General features: G+C 45.4%; 1 protein-coding gene across 2 annotated transcripts in view; it reads left to right on the forward strand.

Annotated features, from left to right (window-relative positions):
• Window positions 1–19,041, forward strand: part of LOC147750608 (B-cell receptor-associated protein 29-like) — a 209,826-nt gene that overhangs the window by 96,276 nt on the left and 94,509 nt on the right. For both annotated transcript variants that reach the window (XR_015310139.1, XM_086967187.1), the window contains exon 5: window positions 17,979–18,114. Coding sequence is in view for 1 of the 2 variants with exons in the window: in XM_086967187.1 (XP_086823313.1) it covers window positions 17,979–18,114 (136 nt within the window). In the remaining variant the exon portion in view is untranslated. The remainder of the gene's footprint in view (window positions 1–17,978; window positions 18,115–19,041) is intronic.

The following is a 19,041-nucleotide window of genomic DNA, read 5'->3' on the forward strand; positions in this document are numbered from 1 at the left end:
TCCATTGTTTGATACACAGCCAATACAATGGCGAGGGCCCTAGCATTTACGAAATGGTGAGCCTCCAAGACTATAAGTATTTCTGCATTCTGGATGACCGGTAATCTCTGAAACAAATCCTGGGGAAGAAGTAGAAACAATGAGTTGGCATAATTGAGAAAAGAGCCATAATGGGGCTATGTGCTTCAAAGAATAAAAAGTGGCCTAATTTTTCTCAGGAATCTTAAATAATAAGAGCCGGAGGAGATCCCTGAAGACACCTGGCTTGCTAAAGAGTTCATCTATTTTTACTCCTAGGCTTTTGTACTGATTTAGATTGAACAGGTGGTGTACTCATCTCATAAGGCCAATAGGAGTCAAGGCAGAGGACACAATAACCAGTGACAACAAGTACTTCAGTTTTAGTTTATTACTACCCATTCATTACCTTATTAATCTCATGACTGACCGGATTTCTTTATGGGAAGCAGAATTACTCTCTAAGTGCACAAGTAGTTAGATGGGTGTCATCGGCATGCATAAATAGTCTGGCACCCATTTCTACGAGTGCGTTTCCCAAGCAGCTGACATCGATGTTAAAAAATGAGGTGAAAATGAAGAGCCGTGGGCACACAACAAATTAAAGGTTTTACCTTTTAAAAGAGGCAGTATTAACATTGTGGATCAATGCGACCTTGATGTAGGGACTTTACACCCCAGGATACTCCAGGCGGCGGAGCAGCTCCAAAGCCGGGAAAGAGGGAGGAACCTCCGGCTGATACAAGGAGTCAGACACTATCGTGTGGCGCATGAAACACTGTGAGCTTTCTGTAGGGACTTTGTGTCCCAAGATACTCCAGAGCTCTAAGCAGGGGTTGGGGGAGGAGCCCCCTGCAGATACATGAGGCCAGACACCTTCCTACGGTGCAAGAGACACTGGATCACAAACCTTGCTGTAGAGGCTTGTGTCCCAGGATACTCCAGGCGGCAGGAGCAGTAACACGTAGGGGCAGGAGGAGGAGCTCCTTGCAGATACAAAAGGGTAGACACTTTCCTGTGACCAAGGATGGTTAGTCCATGTCCGGAGGAGGCTGGCCTGGGTCACCTCCCCCTCTGCCAATGTCTGTATTCTGTGTACCCACAACATCGCAAGTAAGAGTGGAGTGTTGCTTTTTATGTTATGTAGTAGCTCTTTTCTTTTTTATAGTTCTGCAGCATCTCAGGTTTGTTTGATACTGCGCATGGGTGTTTTCTAAAGTTTTATTGTGCCAACACATTTTTCCTGCACTCACTGGCTGTTTTGTCATTATACCCTTTGTTGTTGTTGGATTGGACTGTTTCAGTTACCAGCTCCATTGAGATTTATTTATAGATTTGAGATATGGGCAAATGCAAATCATCCTCGGTGCATTGTCCCCAGAAACCCAGTGCAGTGGAGAACTTCATTGTAACCTATTTTACAGCCGCGGTGGGGGCAATAACTGATAAGATCATAGCAGTTGAAGAAGAACTTGAGTTAGGTTAATCTGTTGCCAAACAGTCTGATTGTATTCCTGATCCCAGCTGCCTGTTAATTTGTGCCTTGTGGAAGGTACTGTACATCAGCCTCTAGCCGTAGACCTAGCCCCCCCATCTGAGCCATTTCGGGGAAAAAAAGTGCTGGCTTCCCTTGGGAGGTCACAAGACACTTAGATGATATATTTTATAACCCCTCTACACTAGACACTTTTTTTCCCATCGAGTCCAAAACCCTTTCTGATCTTCTCATCCGTGTCAAATCTGGATCTCCTGATGATATTTGCCCGCCCTATATCTTTAAAGAAATAGGACTTGCTATCCCTAAAAGTATTCTCCCTTTATTGAATGACTCACTTGTACAAGGCAAGGTACCTAGTGGGTTTAAGCATGCTCTGTTGATCCCTTTAACTAAAAAATCTGGTATTGACCCATATGATCTTACAAATTATAGGCCGATTTCCCTTCTACCCTATTTATCAAGAATTCTGGAAGCCCATGTCTCTAATTGTCTTTCAAATTTTATTGAATCTACTGAATATCTGGAACCAAATCAGGCAGGTTTTTGCCCATGCCACTCAACCGAGACAGTGATACTGGCGGTCCAGAACACCCTGAGATCTAACGCAGACAGAGACGCTCACCAAGCATTGGTGCTCCTGGATCTGTCGACCGCGTTCGACACGGTTGACTTTTCTATTCTTGTCAACCGTGTCGAGCAGGCTGGCCTCAGGGGCCCTGCTTTGAGTTGGCTGAAATCTTTCATTTCTGAACGTTCTCAATCCGTTAGATTGGGGACGTTTACAGCCTCAAAAACTGTCTCTACCTGTGGAGTCCCGCAAGGATCGTCTTTGTCTCCGCTACTTTTTAACTTGTATTTACGCCCTCTATTGTATTCTTTGAGAAGCCACAAAGTTAAAATGTTTAATTATGCAGACGACATGCAAATCGTTTTCTCTCTGGACTCCCCTGATGCAGTGGCTGAATTTAAAAAAACTATTTCCCATATCCAGAGATGGATGAATCTGAACCACCTTAAGCTCAGACAGACAGAACTTATCTTGCCCGGGAAAAGTGAAATTAGTTGGGGACCCCACTTCTGGCCATCTGATATGGGAACTCCTCCCACAAAATCCCACACTGTGAAGAGCTTGGGGGTGACTGTTAGTGAGGATCTATCGCTTAAAAACCATATAGGAATGGTAGTCTCATCTAGTTTTTTCCAACTGAGAAAAATAAAGAAAATTGCCCACTTTCTAACTCATTCGGCGCTGATTCAGGTAACCATCGCTTTGGTGCTATCTCGGCTTGATTTTTCTAATAGTCTGTATTTAGGCCTCCCAGTAGGTCAGCTTAAGAGATTACAGTATGTTCAGAACCAGGCAGCCAGGCTCATAAGTAATAAACCTAAATGGCAATCCATTAGACCAGAAAGGGAAAATCTGCACTGGCTGCCGGTAGCCCTGAGAGTAGCATTTAAAGCCGGCTGCATTATTTTTAAAGCTTTGCAGGGCAAGGGTCCTAAATTCATAAAGAATCTGGTATGTAAATATACCCCCTCACATAATCTTCGTTCAGCCCATCATGAACTTTTAAGGGTCCCCTCATTTAAGAAAAAACGTCAGGGTGGCAGCGGTTTTCACTATCTTGCCGCTTCCCTATGGAATGCCCTTCCATTATCTTTAAGACAGTGTGACACTCTTCTCACTTTCAGACAAACCTTTAAAACATGGCTTTTTAGACAGGCCTATTCCTAAATAGCTGTGAGATGTACCCTTGCGCAAATGTACTTTCAAGTGTTATGCTGTGTTCCCACAAACTTCGATAGCGCCATGAAGCCCACGGGCGTACGTGCGCTGAATAAATAATAATTAACATAACATAACATAACTTGTGGGCGATTTGCTTGTAAGACATTTTATTGAACTGGAGAACTTAATTATTTTTCAGCTTTCAGTGATAGGCTTAGTAAACTAGAAGATGCTCTCACCAAGATCAATGTCACTCCCTAGTCTGTCCATCCAATCTCTTTGGGGGGGGAGGGCCATTACATAACGTCAGTTCGGTCCATTCGATCCCATCCCCGCAAACACTTCTGAAGGCCGGTGGCCATCAAAAAACTTGTGCTTACTCTCTTGATCCTCAGCATGTAGATTCTGGACTCAAAGCTACTATTTCCAATTCTGGATATTCATCAGTTGGTTGGGTGGATACACATGTTTCCTTCTAAGTATCTTAGGACTCAACAGTTGTCTTATAATCAAGTTAACGCTGGTGGGAGGTCATTTCATTTAGCTGCTAGAGGTGGCGATCTTAGTTCTAACTATCTTAATCTCCAATTGCTGCCGGCTGCTACACCTCATGTCATAGTGCTTGCCAACGAGCCATCTCTAACACCTGGGGCTGTTAAACATTACTCACAACTGAAAGATAAAGTAATTCGTTGGTGGGAGGTTTAACTGGGCAACAATTTGAATTTGTTCAACATCATTAACATGACGCAAAGGGTCAATTGGTTAGGCAAGTCCACAAAAACTATAGATGGTGACAGTATAGTTGCAAATTTTAACAATCCCAGCGAAGCCGGTTGTCTCCTATCGGATAGATCAATTTTATGCTCATCTTCTTCTATTTTTCTGCTTCACTTTGGTTACTACTATAGGCCTCAGCATTTCATCAATGCACCTTACCTAATCATTCAGGAGCAGCAGATGAGGTACTCCTAGTATTCTTACTTGTAACAGATTTAGACCTCCGAGTTCGCATAACAACCAACAATTGACTGTTTTAAGGTTCTTATTCTGATGATCGCGATGTTGCGATCAAGGGATCCTGTAATTCAGTCATCCAGGATACTCTCAACATCATATGTTGGAACATGGTGGGGCTAGAAAGAATAAGCATGGCATTGGGTAGATTTTATTTCTGAAAAACATTTATGTGATTTGCATACAAGAAACTTGGGAGATATCCAACAGTGTGCTTCTGGAGGGTTTCAAGGTTTTTTTATTGTTTTGTTTTGTTCCGGCATTAGGATCAAGTTTGGTCAGAGCAAAGGGAGGCCTTTTGTTGTTGTTCTCTTTAAGTTTAAATGTTGATCTTAATCAACTGAACAGAGGTTCTACCAATTTACTTGCAGTCTGTCTTTCATTTTCGAATTTCTGCAGTGTTTTACTCACTATTTTTTATAATGCTAGCCCAAGTCAGTGCCAGTACTTCCCAATTAAGATGTTTGCTGGACAGATATGCCTGCCCTATAAAGGGAAATATTTGGGTAGTGTTACTGGGTGATTTTGAAACACATTAATGTAACACCTGCCCTGTTCAAGAGGTTTGATTGTGGTCACCTATAACAGCAGGTCAGCAACATTGTAGACGTTCTGCCCATGGTAAAATACTAAATACCATACTGAGCAATTTTAATGTGGTCCTTATCGAGTCAGTCAGTGCAGAAAAGAATTACACTTCGATTGTGCTTACTTTTTTCAAGGAGAGGGTGTTCTTCCACAATCAACTTTATATTTGTCTCTCCCGGCTTAGCCTCTTCTCTCTTGAACTTTGAGGTGCTTTGGGATCCTCAGGTGCCACTTTCTCCTGGACAGTTAATTCTGTGCCTAATAGCTGTGTATTGTGTTGGTCGAAATCTACTACGGATCAGGATTGCAGAATTCACTGGATAAGATAATTCCCAGTCAATTATTTTCTGAGTTGCTCAGTAAATGTTCCAGTGAGTTTACAAATTGCCTGTATTATCGACCTCCAGACGAGTACATTTTAAAATCTTATGTCCCGGTCTGCAACAGAGTAAGGCTCATTCTTACTACCACTAGAAAGAGTGCCCCAATTTCACGAAGATGGTTTGATCACTCCTGTTCCATTTCTCATTAAAAACTTTTGGAAGTCTTAAAGTAAAAACCTAGAGACAAAGACAGTCATCGCCGGTTGTCGAGATTATAATATAGGTGTTAACAAAAGGAAATTTGTGTTGAAGGACGGGGCCTGGGAAGATCTAATGGAATGCTGTTCTACTATACTAAACTACATTTTGGGAACTATTTAATAGTCCCATTTTTGCTCCACTAGCGGTGAATTCTTTATCACAACATATCACCCCAGAATCCTGGCATGAGTGTTTTGCAGCCATTTATGACGCCCATGATTCCAACTATACCTCTGATATTCTGTTGGCTAACTCACTGTCTTCCCTGTTGTTGGCCCCTTTGTTAATATTTAATTTGGAGGTCAGAGGTTTGCCCAAGAATATAGCCTCAGGACCACATACAGCCCCGCTTGAGTCATTAAGTCCAATGCAGATTTATGGACACTGCTCTTAACACTCCTTATTAATGCAACCATCACACATAATGCCACAAAAACAATCGATGTTGCTATCGCCCTATCCCCTTGATCTATTCTGCGGTCAAGATGATAAGGAAAATGCTATTGAGTGGACTGACTACGGAGGTCAATGATCATCTTCTCTTGACTGATGCACAATATGGTTTTCAAACCAAGTAGGGGACGGTGGACGAATGTCTGAATCCTTATTTGCTCATAGCTAATTATACCAGGACAAAGGTTGGCTCACTTACTTCATTTGGGCTTTATGGATTTGAGTTCAGCCTTTGACAGTGTTAATAGGGTCAAGCTTTAGAACATTGTTGGGCATGGGGATTGATGAAACTATTATTGTTTTTTTATACGATCTACATTATGACCTCACAACTTCTCTTATGGTACTAAGGGAGAGTGTGCGACAAAATTGGCTCTAAAAAGTGGTGTCAATCAGGGCTGCACATTAGTTCCCTTCCTATTTATGCTGTATGGTAATAATCTGGATACGGTGCTGACAGCGGAAGTGCAAGACCTACCGTTGGTGAGTTGTCGGACTGTCCCTTTATTACTTTACGCCGACGACACTGTCCTGATCTCAAGAACTGCTTTAGACCTCCCGCGGTTTCTGGACAGCTTCTTAGGCTTCATGGACAGCCATGACCTCAATAGAAATTTGACTAATTCTAACATCATGGTAATAGGATCCAGAAATCCCTAGAGAAGATCCCACTGTCTGTCAAGGATGATTTCCACACACTAGTAAGCCCAGATTTGTTTCACATCCAAAATCCATTGTCATGGGAGACAAAACATGTGTCAAGAAAGCCTAATGTCATTGAAGGTGGACGAAAAGGAATCTGTTGTTTTGCCCATGCCTTCTTTTAGATCTCATGTTTTGGTTCAAACTACATTTTCTCTAGAACCATATCTTAATTATGGGATGTCACATATCCATTGTTATTTGTTAGCCTGTTTTAGGTTTAACTTAATACACCATATGTTGCGAGTACCCAAGTGCTGGGCTAATGAGGCAGACCATGTTCCCTGTTTATTTGATGGTATATCCTTTCAAGACACTGTGCATTTTGTTTTTGTATGCCCTTTCTATTCTCGTTTGCGCAAAATATTCCTAAAGCCACTATTGGCAGATTAGAACATTAGGTAAGCTAAGCCTGCTTTGCTGTGTTTACAGATGTTGTCTCATATTGGAACTTGGTATTATGTTGCTTGTTTTTTAAATAGTGCTGTCAGACTGAGTAACTCAATAATATTAGACTGATGTACTGGATTTAAGCATGGCCTGTGCACTTTATTGTGCAATGTATGAAGTTTGGGATGCCTTCAATGTGGTTGATAATGCAACTTGTAAGTATTTTTAAAAACAATTTTTATTGACATTTTAGATGAAAGAACAATTAAATACATTCCAGTAGGATTTGATGGTACAAATAAAGTGGTTCAGTAAGTTATACAATAGTTCACTGGCGGGCATATAACAGTGAGAGAGGTACGTGCGGGCTCTAATTCGTGGGCAATCGGTATGCATGACATCTCGCACCCATTTTTCTATTTTGGTCCAGTCATTCACTCGTTTCTGACAGTGATTCTTTAAGCGGGGTTCACATATATTTCCACAGTAAGTATTCCATTCTCCCCATACCCGTGTCCATTTTTTGGGACAATCTCTGTGTACATAGACTGATTTATCCACTATCATTGCACTGTCCATGTCTTTGTACCACTGGTGGAGGGTAGGGGTTTGTCGGGATATCCAGTGTTGTGCAATATTACGCTTTGCCAATGTCATGCCTATTGTCACCCAGTCTTGTGCTGTGTGGTTGAGATCCGTGGGTTCCCACACATTAAGAAGGCACCTTTTTGGTTCTGGGAGAATCGTGACCTTCGTGACTTGTGAGAGTGTGTACAGTACCGCACTTCAGTAACTCACAATCTCTGGGCAAAGCCAGAGGGTGTGGAAGAGTGTGCCTGTTGCACTGAGCCAGAGTGGTGTGTCTGTCCGGTTAATTTTGTTAGGAGTGTCCGAGTATTATAAGTGCGATGTAAGATTTGTAATTGTACCAACTTGAGTTTGGATGATATTGCAACCTCCTTCGGGTACGCAAGTGCCTCTTGCCAATCTGTGTCATCCAGTTCACCTACTTCTAGTTCCTATTTCGTTTTAAGGGCTGTAGTGGAGTCTGGATGATTATTAGTTTCCAATATGTTTAGGAGATGGCCTTTTTGGTGAGGTGATCTGTCAGGAGTCTATCCTCTAATGGTGAAGATTCTTTGAGCAGCGTACCCTGTGGAATTATTGCCATGAGTGCGTGTCTGATCTGCATGTATCTGAATATTTCCGTTTTTGCCAGGTCATATGTGATCTGTAATTGGGCAAATGTGACTATTTCCCCTTTTTTCCACAGATCTCCCACCTTCGAGATTCCTATCATGTCCCACTGCCGAAACCCCTTGTGTTGCGAAGTGTGCCCAGTTGTTTTGTATCCCATAATGGCATGGCCTGCGTTGTTACTCCCGCCCAACCCATCGCTCGTTGTGCTGCGAATCATATTTGGATAGGGTGTGCCGTTGGACCTGTGAGGTTGTTCTTCTTGACCTTATTGTATATTGCCCCCATAATCTCTGGAGTTCCTAGGAGGTGCCTATCCATGCAATATGCTGAGTCATCCTGGTATATGTGAAGCCATTGATTTATGACAACGAGCCGTGAAGCCCAATAATATAGTTTGATATCGGGGAGGGCAATGCCACCATCATACCAACTTCTCGTGAGTTTATTCAGGGCTATGCGTGGCACTTTTCTGTCCCATAGCAAACTAGTCACTACTGCATTTATCTCCGTAAAATATGTTTGAGTGGCGGGAAATAGTGTACTTTGTAGTGCATATAGGAATCTGGGGAGCGCCATCATTTTAAAGGGGGTTGCTCTCCCCAGTAGTGTTATCGGGAGTGAGCGCCAATGTTTGACGTCTCAACAGAACCTCATCAGGGGCTTTGTGAGGTTTTCAACAATGAATTGTGTTTTATCGTGTGTTACATATACCCCTAGGTACTTAAATTTTCCATCAGCTATCTGAATGTCACATCCCAGTGGAAACCAGGGCTGGGAGCCGTGCAGTACGTAGAGAAGTGATTTTGCCCAGTTTATGGTATAACCGGATAATCGTCCATATGATGCACATATGTCCAACAGGCAGTTAATCTTGCGCGCCGGAGATGCCACGTAGAGCAGTATATCGTCTGCATTGAGCGAAATGCGGTCTTCCCAGCCCATGGCCCATTTCAGCCGCGTATGGCCAGGTCTTGACGCACCCAGACAGCCAGTGGCTCCAATACCAGCGCAAAGAGCAGTGGTGATAGGGGACAACCCTGCCGCAACTTGTAAGTAATTTTCAGTGGCGGTTTCTCACTGAGGGCGCGTCGGGGCTGCGCCCCCGTTACATTCTACAATATTACAACAATGCCCATATATATTTTCTTTTAATAAAAAAATACCCCCTTTGTTATTTGGTATCTTGTAGTCTACTCTACTTACTAGTCTTTGGAACACGGGGCACTGTCTGCCCCATTTACTGATACCGCCACGGCGCTGCTGTTGTGCAGTGACCACTGTCAAGTGACTCAGTTTGACTGCTTGCTTGCTCTCTCTCCGGGCTGGCCCAAAGAAGCTTAAGTGTTTGCTGGGCCGATAACCTCACAGCCCTGGAGGCTGTCATCAGCTCGGCAAAGACCTAGCTTCAAGGCCCAGTCTCGACCCCCTGATGGCGTGGAGGCAGAGTTAGCCCCGGGCGTTTTAATTTCAAGCCCGGTATCGCTAACCCTCCACATCAATCCGAGAGTGGAGACTGGAGAGCTTGTTACCCCTCCCTTTTCCAACTTGTTACAGGGCATGATGGGAGTAAACCCACCCTGTGACGACTTTGGAAAGGGTGTGGCTGTGGCAGGTGGAAAGCAAAGGAATGAAGTCTGCGCAGATTCGGAGTCTGCTTCCCGCGCGCGAGTCTTCATCAATTGAAGACAGTGATGGGAGCCATTTCACCAGTTCTGTCTACGTCACTTCAGACTGCATGGTTTATGGAGCCGAGGCCAGGGCCGAGGCAGGCAATCTGAATCTGATTCAACGATACATTAGAGAAGTGCCGGCCGCAGCTGAGCTAGTCCTGGTAGCTGGCAGCTGCGCACAGCAATGTACTGCTGCAGGTTGCTGTCCGGAGTAGTACTAGGACAGTAGGAATATGATCACTACTTTTAACTCGGCGGGAGTCGGTCAGTCGGACAGTTCACAAGGTAAGGCTCAGGCGGGCATTTTTTTTACTTATGTAGGCCCATTTAGCCTTAGGGCCCTTGCCTTGTCACATGGATTGATGTTGAGGTGGGGAGGGGGACAGACACAGTACATTGCCAAATATTGTAGTTCAGTAATCAGTTCTGAGTTCAACAATCGCATGTCTTTATTCTTTGCCCTCCATAAATGAAACGAAACGTTTATTCCAACGATGTTAGTATTATTTTTGTGCATTGCAAGAAATCTTTCACTGACTCTATCAAACAATGGCGAATGTAGCTACATTACACAAGCTGAGAGGTTTGTAAGCACCACGAGGCTAAGTGATTTGCCTAGAATCACAGGATCTATTAGAGCCGGCACTGAGACTCGAACAGCACTTAGTGCTTTTTCTTGACCCTCCGTTTCACATTGTGTTGTGTGCTTACTACATGTATACATATTTATGTACAGACTATAGCTCCATACAGTGAAAATATTATAAGCACACATCCCTCCCTCTATTGAAGGAATTGCATTGGCTGCCGGAAAGGAAGAGAGCTTTTTTTAAGACTTGCTGTCTGGTCTTTAAAGCCATGAGGGAAACAGGCCCAAAATACATACAAGCTAAAATATGCAAACTGACATCAGCATGTAATCTAAGATCGAATGGTAAAGCCCTCTTAGCGATTCCACACTTTTTTTTTTTTTTTTTTTTAAATTTCTACCTTTTTATTCACAATCAAAAATTTCTTACAGCAGATCGAGTCGCCCGCAGCCCCAAGGGGCAACATCCGTGCATAGAAAAAACACAGCAAGTGAACTTCAAGCAACTGACACAGCCTGAATGCCGACATCCCGGAGGCTCGGCGGCGTGTAACGCATGCACAATACTTGCAATATTAAGAAGATTCTAGGCATCGACATCGTACACACTTTTCCGGGCCTATGCCAATACATCGTCGAATATTAATAAGTGGGGAACAGTACCAACCAAAGGAGGAGCAGGCACGACTCAATCCCGCATCGTAAAGGAAGAGAAGAAGAAAAGAAGAGCAGACTAACTCCTACCCCAACTACCCCCCCCCCCCCCCCCCCCACCCCCCCATCGCCATCAGTGCGCTCGACCTATGTACAACCTAGCTTTTGCTTGAAGAAACAGAGCGTTGCTCGACTAACAAGAGAAAGATGTGTGTGCCGCCCTACGGCCTGCGCAGCCTGAACCCCCCCGCCCCACCACCCATAGGAACCCTGCCGCATTATTCTGGGGGTCCCAGTCACATGCTGACCTAGTCCCCCTACATAGGCCCCTGCTCTAGTTCCTCAGGAGCAAGCAGTTCATCCGCATCCCCTCCCTGCTCCGGGTCCTCCTCCTCCCCGGCACCGCTAAGATATGTCCGGTACAACGTCCAGAAGTTCTTGGGTCTACTCATTGGAGGGAGCAACACACTATTTACCTCAGACTGTGTACAGCAGTACAACATGTCCTTTGCCCACCTTTTCTTCGTTGGCAGCGGTCCTCTCATCCAGCAAGCAGCTACTACCCTTCTAGCTATCAACAAGGCCATATCCGCCAGCCGTCTCAAAGCTACGGGCAATGGCTTTGAGTATCCCAGTAATGCCAGCGCTGGATCAGCTTCGATCTCCACCTCTAGAATCAAACTCAGTTCCGCAAACACTTCCCCCCCAGAATTTACTGATTCCTGGGCAAACCCAAGCCATGTGGAAGAAATCAGCAGAGAGCGCATGACAACGTTCACACTCCGGGGATTGCCGCAGACCATACCTATGCAACCGTTCCGGGGTGTAATATACGCGCTGGAGAAATTTGAAATGGACCAATCTATGCCTCCCGTTCAATGACAGTTTCTTCGTACTGAGGCAACAGTATTTCCACATGTCATCCTCTATCTGTACCTGTAAATCACGCTGCCACGCCGCTCTCTCTTTGGAGGGCTGGAGCTGCCCGTGACGGGGTCCCAACTTGTTTAGGTTAGTCACCATCTTGCGGGCAGATACTGTTTTAATCACATAGGTGAGTTCCTGCACCTCCGTTGGTTCCTGCAGATCCGGACCCAGGAGCTCCCTCAGTGCCCCCCTGACCCTGTGGAATTGAAAGCGGGACAGAAGCGAGACATCTGCCTGCGGGGGGGACAGTTGTTTCCCACGTCTTCAGCACTCCATCCGTGAACAGATCCTCAAGTTTGGTCACTCCCAGCTTCTGCAATGTTTTCGTGACCCCCTTTTCCCTGAGCAAGGGGATCCACACCACCCATTCAATTCTCATAAGCGGGGAATACAGGAGTTCGCAGCTCTGTGCCCGTGCCAACTCGTGCCATGCGTGATTCGTGGCTTTTATGGAGTCCAGTCTACCTATGCTCCGGTCTACGGGAAGACATACTGTGGCAGGGAGCGGCAGCGGCTCCGCGAACAGGCGTTCGAGGACGACATGTGGGATCCTCTGGGATCCGTGGATCCAGGAGTGAAGATGCGCAGCCTGCGCCACTCTGTAATACCTCTCCATGCCCGGGGCACCAAGGCCACCCATCTCATAAGGTAACGTCAGAGTCTGCCATTGTACCCTAGGGTGTTTCCCCCCCCCCACGCTAACCGAGTGAGTGCCTGAGTCATTTGTTTGAAAAAAGCTTTGGAGAGAACGACTGGGATGTTTGTGAATAGGAACAAAAATCTAGGCAACACTACCATTTTCATAATAGAAATTCTGCCCATTAGGGACAGGGGGAGTTTGCACCATCTCTCTATGTCATCTACAAGCTTGGAGAACGCGGTACCGTAGTTCTCCCGGATCAATACATCAGGGTCCACATGTAGCCTGGTCCCCAAGTACCGGACCGGGTCTGAGGACCACTGGAGGGGGAATTCCATCTCGAAAGGTGTGGTGACAGGGGTCAGCGGGAATGCCACTGATTTGCTCCAGTTGACCTTAAGACCCGATAGTGTCCCAAACCGCACCACCTCTCCGAGTACTGATTGGAGATTCTTCTCCGGATCTCGAACGTATAGCAAAGTGTCGTCTGCGTATGTGGATATGCCAATCTTATACGTCGGGAAATTGACTCCCTCAGCAGCATGGTATTCCCTGATTGCGCAGGCCAGGGGTTCCGCCACAAGAGCATATAGTAAGGGAGAGAGAGGGCACCCCTGCCGTGTTCCACTACTGATTTCAAATGGGTCAGTGACAGTGTTCCCTATTCGCAATCTGGCGGTAGGTTTATAATACAGTGCCCCTAGCATTTGCAGGAAGGGTTCACCCAGTCCGAGCTTTCGCAGTACCCGCAACATGAAGGGCCATTCGACTGAATCAAAGGCTTTCTCCATATCAAGAAATACAGCTAGGGCCTTATTTTCTTGCCGAACGTGCTGCATTGTGCCTAACACTGTCCTGATGTTATAGGTCAGATTCCGTTCCGGGACAAACCCAGCCTGTTCCGGCGCTACGAGGTCAGGGACCCGGAGCGCCAGACGAGCGGCCAGAACTTTGGCATAAAGCTTGGTGTCTACATTCAAGAGGGACAGCGGACGGTATGAGCCGCAAAGCTCCGGTGGCTTACCCGGCTTCAATATCGTTATCAGTAGGGCTTCACACATAGTGGGAGACATCGACCCATCCGCACATATCTCATCAAAGAGAGTAATTAGGTGGGGCATAAGTTTGTCCAGATACGCCTTGTAGAATCCCACCGTCAGGCCGTCGGCTCCGGGGGCACTACCCGCTCTCATCCCTCCCAGCGCTTCCCGTATCTCGTCCTCCTGCACCGGCGCCGCCAGGAACTCCCTCATTGAGTCAGGCAGGAAGGGCATCCTGATATAGCTGAGGTAGTCCTCTATCTCCTCTTCCATGTGAGAGGATTTAGACTGATAAAGATCAGAGTAATAATCTTTAAGGGATGCAATGATCTCTGTCTCGTCCGTGAGGGAACCCCCTGATGGGGAAGTTAATTTGTCAATTACCAAAGGTTTCCGTTCCTGCCTCATGAGGCGGGCAAGTACAGAGCTGGGCCTATCCCCCTCCCCATATACCCTCGCCGTGGCGTATTTGCCCATATGCTTAACTTCCCGATCGGCCTCCTTCTGAAATTCAGCCAACAATAAATAGTTTCAGACGTTCCGCGGAGTGCGAGGCAGAGCAATCGCTTTGTCTCTCCTCCAACTCTCTCAGTTGGGATTCGAGAGTCTGCAACCGCTGCCTGATGGCCCTAAGTGTGCTGGAATGTTTGGCCATGGTCATCCCTCTAATATAAGCCTTAAATGCGTCCCACAGCGTTAGGAAGCTATCCACAAAGCCTAGGTTCGTTTCGAAGAATGTGTCAATGTCCTCAGCAAGGTCACCCCTGAACCCCTCATCCAGGAGGGCGTAGGGAGGAAACCTCCAAGTGAAGGGGGGAATTCTTTTCGTCGGGACCACCAGCCGCAGCAGCAAAGGGGAATGATCTGAGAGAGTACGGGGCAGTACCTCACAACTGCGGAGGCTCGCAATTAAAGTTTGCGAGGCAAGGTAGTGATCAATGCGTGTATGTATGTCATGATAGGCAGAGTAGTGCGTGAATCCTCCCCGTGTGGGGTGCCTGGTGCGCCAGACATCCACCACGTCTAGCTTCAACATTTCCGCCTGCATGAGGAGGGCTGCGGCCGCCGGGCGGCGCGTCGGCCCCCTAGATCTGTCCTTATCAGGGTCATAGACAAAGTTAAAGTCCCCCCCCCCCCCCATAACATCCTGGAACCCTCATAGGGCCGACAGCGTGTTGCTAACCCCGCGTAAAACTCAGGGTGGTCATAGTTGGGCCCGTACACATTAATCACCACAAGATCCAAACCTTTGCCCAAGCATCTCGCAATCAGGAAGCGCCCCTCGTGGTCCGCCTCAATTAGTGACAACCGCAGCTACGAGCGAGGATTGGCCCATATGAGCACTCCCCTTGAGTGTGTGGTAAAGCCCGCAGCCAGACAGTTACCCCTGATACCCGAAGCCTCAAGTACCTTGCTCTTGGGAGGGAGGTGTGTCTCCTGTATGAGCGCAAGATCAACATGGTGTCTATGTAGGTAGTTTAACACTTTCCTAAGCTTGCGATGATCATTCAGACCCCTTACATTCCATGTTAATGCAGTCAATGAATCAGGCCCACCAACAGTGGTTCTATTACCTACATCAGCCATAGTCGGTGAAAATCAGAATAGCAGCCAGCAACATTTCCCTTTTGCAATTAGACATTGTCCATTTACACATTAGAAGAGCAACAGTTCCTATAGAAAAGCAGTCATTGAGTAGCCTGCGTGGCGAATCCCCTAGTACCCCCCAATTGAAACCATAACCCCCCGTAACCTGAGCCACCCCCCACCCACTGCAGACCTCCCCCAACCTGGCCTGACAGGGACCTAACCCTCCCTCAAAACACAAGAACATAGAGCTATACTGAAGATCCCCAAACATAGGCCTTCTGGGGTCAGCTTGAGCTGTGCACGCTGGGGCGGAGGTCGCTAAAGTAAAATCACAATAGAACATCATTTATGGAACAACCTGTCGCTGCCCCAGGCACCACCACCTTATGAAATGTCCATCAACACAAAATTGTAAGTCACAACATGCTGCCTTCAGGAATGTCCCTGTTTAGTCTCTAGACGCAGCCTTGCGCTCAAAATACAAGAAAAGACAGGGGGGCGGAAGAAATTAACCACAAAGAAATAAGAGCGATCTCACCCAGCTGTTGGGCCTCTGGAATGCCATGCGTGCCACTGCTTCTGCTGGTAACTGTGTTCAAATCGTGTGGAGTCCCAACCACGCAGTGTCTCAATGCCACTGCACCGCGCAGCTGCCAGTAGTTACCATATCACTCCTCAAAATAGCCAGCCGGGGCGTCATTCCTGTTCGTCCAGCCTGCTACTGTCCGCTAGGTCAGCGATTCCACACATTTACCGGAATCGTCTGGGTGGCAAAGCCTTTTCATATGTAGGCCCCAAATATTGGAATTCCCTCCCGGAGGGGCTGCGAAAGTCCTCCTCATATTTGATTTTCAGGAAACATCTGAAAGCCTTTTTATACTGATGATCCACTCTGGGTTTCTGTCACTGCTCTTGGAAATTTGGATTAGGTACCACGTAGATGCCCCTGGGTGATTCATGCGCTTTAGAAAACATCATTAACATAACATAACGAGGCGAATTGGAGGTTCATGGAAAAAAAAGCAGTGAGCGCTGTTTGAGTCTAGGCCTCGCTTTCTGTTCATTAGGATAATTGAAAGTCTTACAGACAAGATGTGCTTGAACTGGCAACGTCTTTATCGCACATTTTTCATAACAATTTGGAAGGAATGTAGATGTCACTGGAATTCAATCGTAATCTTTCGAATCTCGCCTGGGCTGTGTGTATGTGACAGGACTGCACCATCTATCTTCGGCACAGGATAAAAGAGCTCTGCATATGGCGCACAGACAGCATACATATTGAAGGCTGCAGAGTCTTGGGAAGCTAACAGATTTCATTGTATGAATGCTTAGGAAGGTCCTTGGCATTTGTCCAAACAGGTGAACCCTTGATTGTCGCAACCAAAAACTCTATAAATTGCTGGTTTTATTGTTGGGAAGTCATAAATTGTGAGCTGGATGTGTTCGTCCCTGGTGAATACCGCCCGCTGGAGTGTGTAGAGTGAAAATAAAGAAGGGAAAGTCAAAAGCTGGTCTGATGTGACATTCACATTTGGAGCAATTAGGTTACTTTTTGTGAGCTTTTAAGCATTTTATTTGCTAATTGGTGATCTGACAGTCAAAGTGTTTATTTACAGCTGCCAAGTCTTCAGATTGCTTACATGTGACAGTTCCAGAGTTTCGGTGTACTTATGTCCACTTGTACAAGTGTCTCACTACAGAAACTGTTAAATGTTTTTAATGCAGTAGGATATGGGGGAATTCTGATATGTTTAAATATTTTAACACCACACTTTCACAATTGCTATATAAACTTTCTTCCATTCTCAAATTTGCTTTCAAATGTACTATTTGCCACTGTTTTCTTCAAACTTTTCTCTGGGTAAGAACCCCCAAACACTCTTTCTGTTGGTTGGGCTTCTGCACTTCACACGCTTGCGACATAACAATTATACCCAGCTTTTACGCCCTACCACTTTCAAATGTCACCAGCCGCCACTGGCATTTTTAATGAAATTCTGTTTTATTTATACTGAATTTTTTTAGTGTGTTTTATGAATTACATGTTTAAACCGAATAAAGTCTATTTGATTTGGTTTGACAGGTTAAAAGTGATCAGAGATGGTGTGGGGCTAGCCCAATGTTACCTACCACCTTGGCACGTTCATGAAAAGTATTGGTGTTCATCGTGTGAAAGACAGCAGATGAATCCAATACTATTAAAATATTTACTTGGCTGAAATCTAAGTCCGATCTAAGATCTCAGGGTGGGTGAACTAATCACCACTGCTGTGAGCAGGACATATACTTCCTGAAAGGTCTTTAACAAGTTATTATTATGGAGCTAAAAGCTCATTTGTTTAGCGACATGGCTTTCTGGAATTTTCACGGAGTTTGTCAAGAATTTGAAATGCAGCTTTTTGGGGGTGCCCTACAGAGACCATTTTTCCCTGCAAAAAAACAAACTTATTTTGTTTAAAAAAAAAAAATGATCCCATCCATGGCCATTTGCCTTTTTGTAGTCTTATTTGGTGTCAGTGGTATAATACTGTCTCTATTTCTATTCTACCTGACCTTGTTTAGTCTTTCCTGCATGTAATGAAAATAGTCAGTCTCCTCATGTTTCAGAATCTGAACAAAAAAATTCTGATATTTACAGCGGATGCAAAAGGATCAGCCTTTGATGTTTTTTTCCTTTTTCCTTAAGTGTGTTGAGACGTGTTGTTACTTTAATAACACAACTAGCACATGAGCTGGCGAGTAATGGAGCTTTGAACACGCAAGTTGACCATGCAAATGGAGCAGCCAAAAAATACATGGAGGAAAATGAAAAGCTGAAACAGGTATTATTTTGCCTACGTAAATCTTTTGTACCATTGAATTGCTTCTCCTTCACATAAACTAGAATATATAGGACCTTTTACACAGAGGGGTAAATACCTCCTTTACTTCTGCTAGGAATTCAGAAAGCGATTCTTGTTAGGCTTAAGTGGATTTACTACTGTAGATTTCTGCTCCAAATGTGTGAAGAAATCCGCAGTAGTATCTCCCATGCAAGGGGTGGGGCAAGGCAAAGCATTGTTTGCCTTATAAGTTTGTGAATGCTAACAAACGTACAATTGTGAGCATCAACAAACCATGATCTGGCCTTTCGATCTTGGAAATAGTCCGAAAGCTACTCCAGCCAGTGAATGGAGTAACCTACCTTCCAGTATTGGAAGGGGAATAGATAACTCCCCTGTTTGGCAGGGAGAAGGGAAGGGCGTTATCCTGTGGGAGGTCAAGAGGGGAGGTTTTCTACAGTGAAAAAAATGTACAGTTGCACAGTGGGCTCCATTTCCACTTTTTGGAATTTCCATGCAAGCCCGGATTGGAGCCCAACAAGACATGGTGCATGAGTATTTTATTAGTAAAGTCTGTCTTATTTATGACTCCCTGGGAAGTGACTCTGATTGGGATCCACATCCAGCTACCAATGGCTGTAGTACAGTTAGTAAAGATACTCTTACCTTTTCAGTATTCCCTCAGTTAAACAGCAATGTTATTTGGGAAGTAGCAAAGGCACTTAAATCTGGATCCCCTTTAGACCCTGCGCCCATAGACATTTTGCTGAAAGGAGGAGATATCCTTTTATCATCCCTGGACAACCTATATAATCTTTAGCTGAAAAAGGGCAATCCTTGACAGCTGGAAAAATGAGGTTGTCAGTCCATTGCTGAAAAACCCTTCCTTGGATCAGAATTATAGGCCTATATCTCTGCTTCCTGGTG

Source organism: Lissotriton vulgaris, chromosome 1_1 (genome assembly GCF_964263255.1).
Source record: "Lissotriton vulgaris chromosome 1_1, aLisVul1.2, whole genome shotgun sequence".
Lineage (NCBI taxonomy): Eukaryota > Metazoa > Chordata > Amphibia > Caudata > Salamandridae > Lissotriton > Lissotriton vulgaris.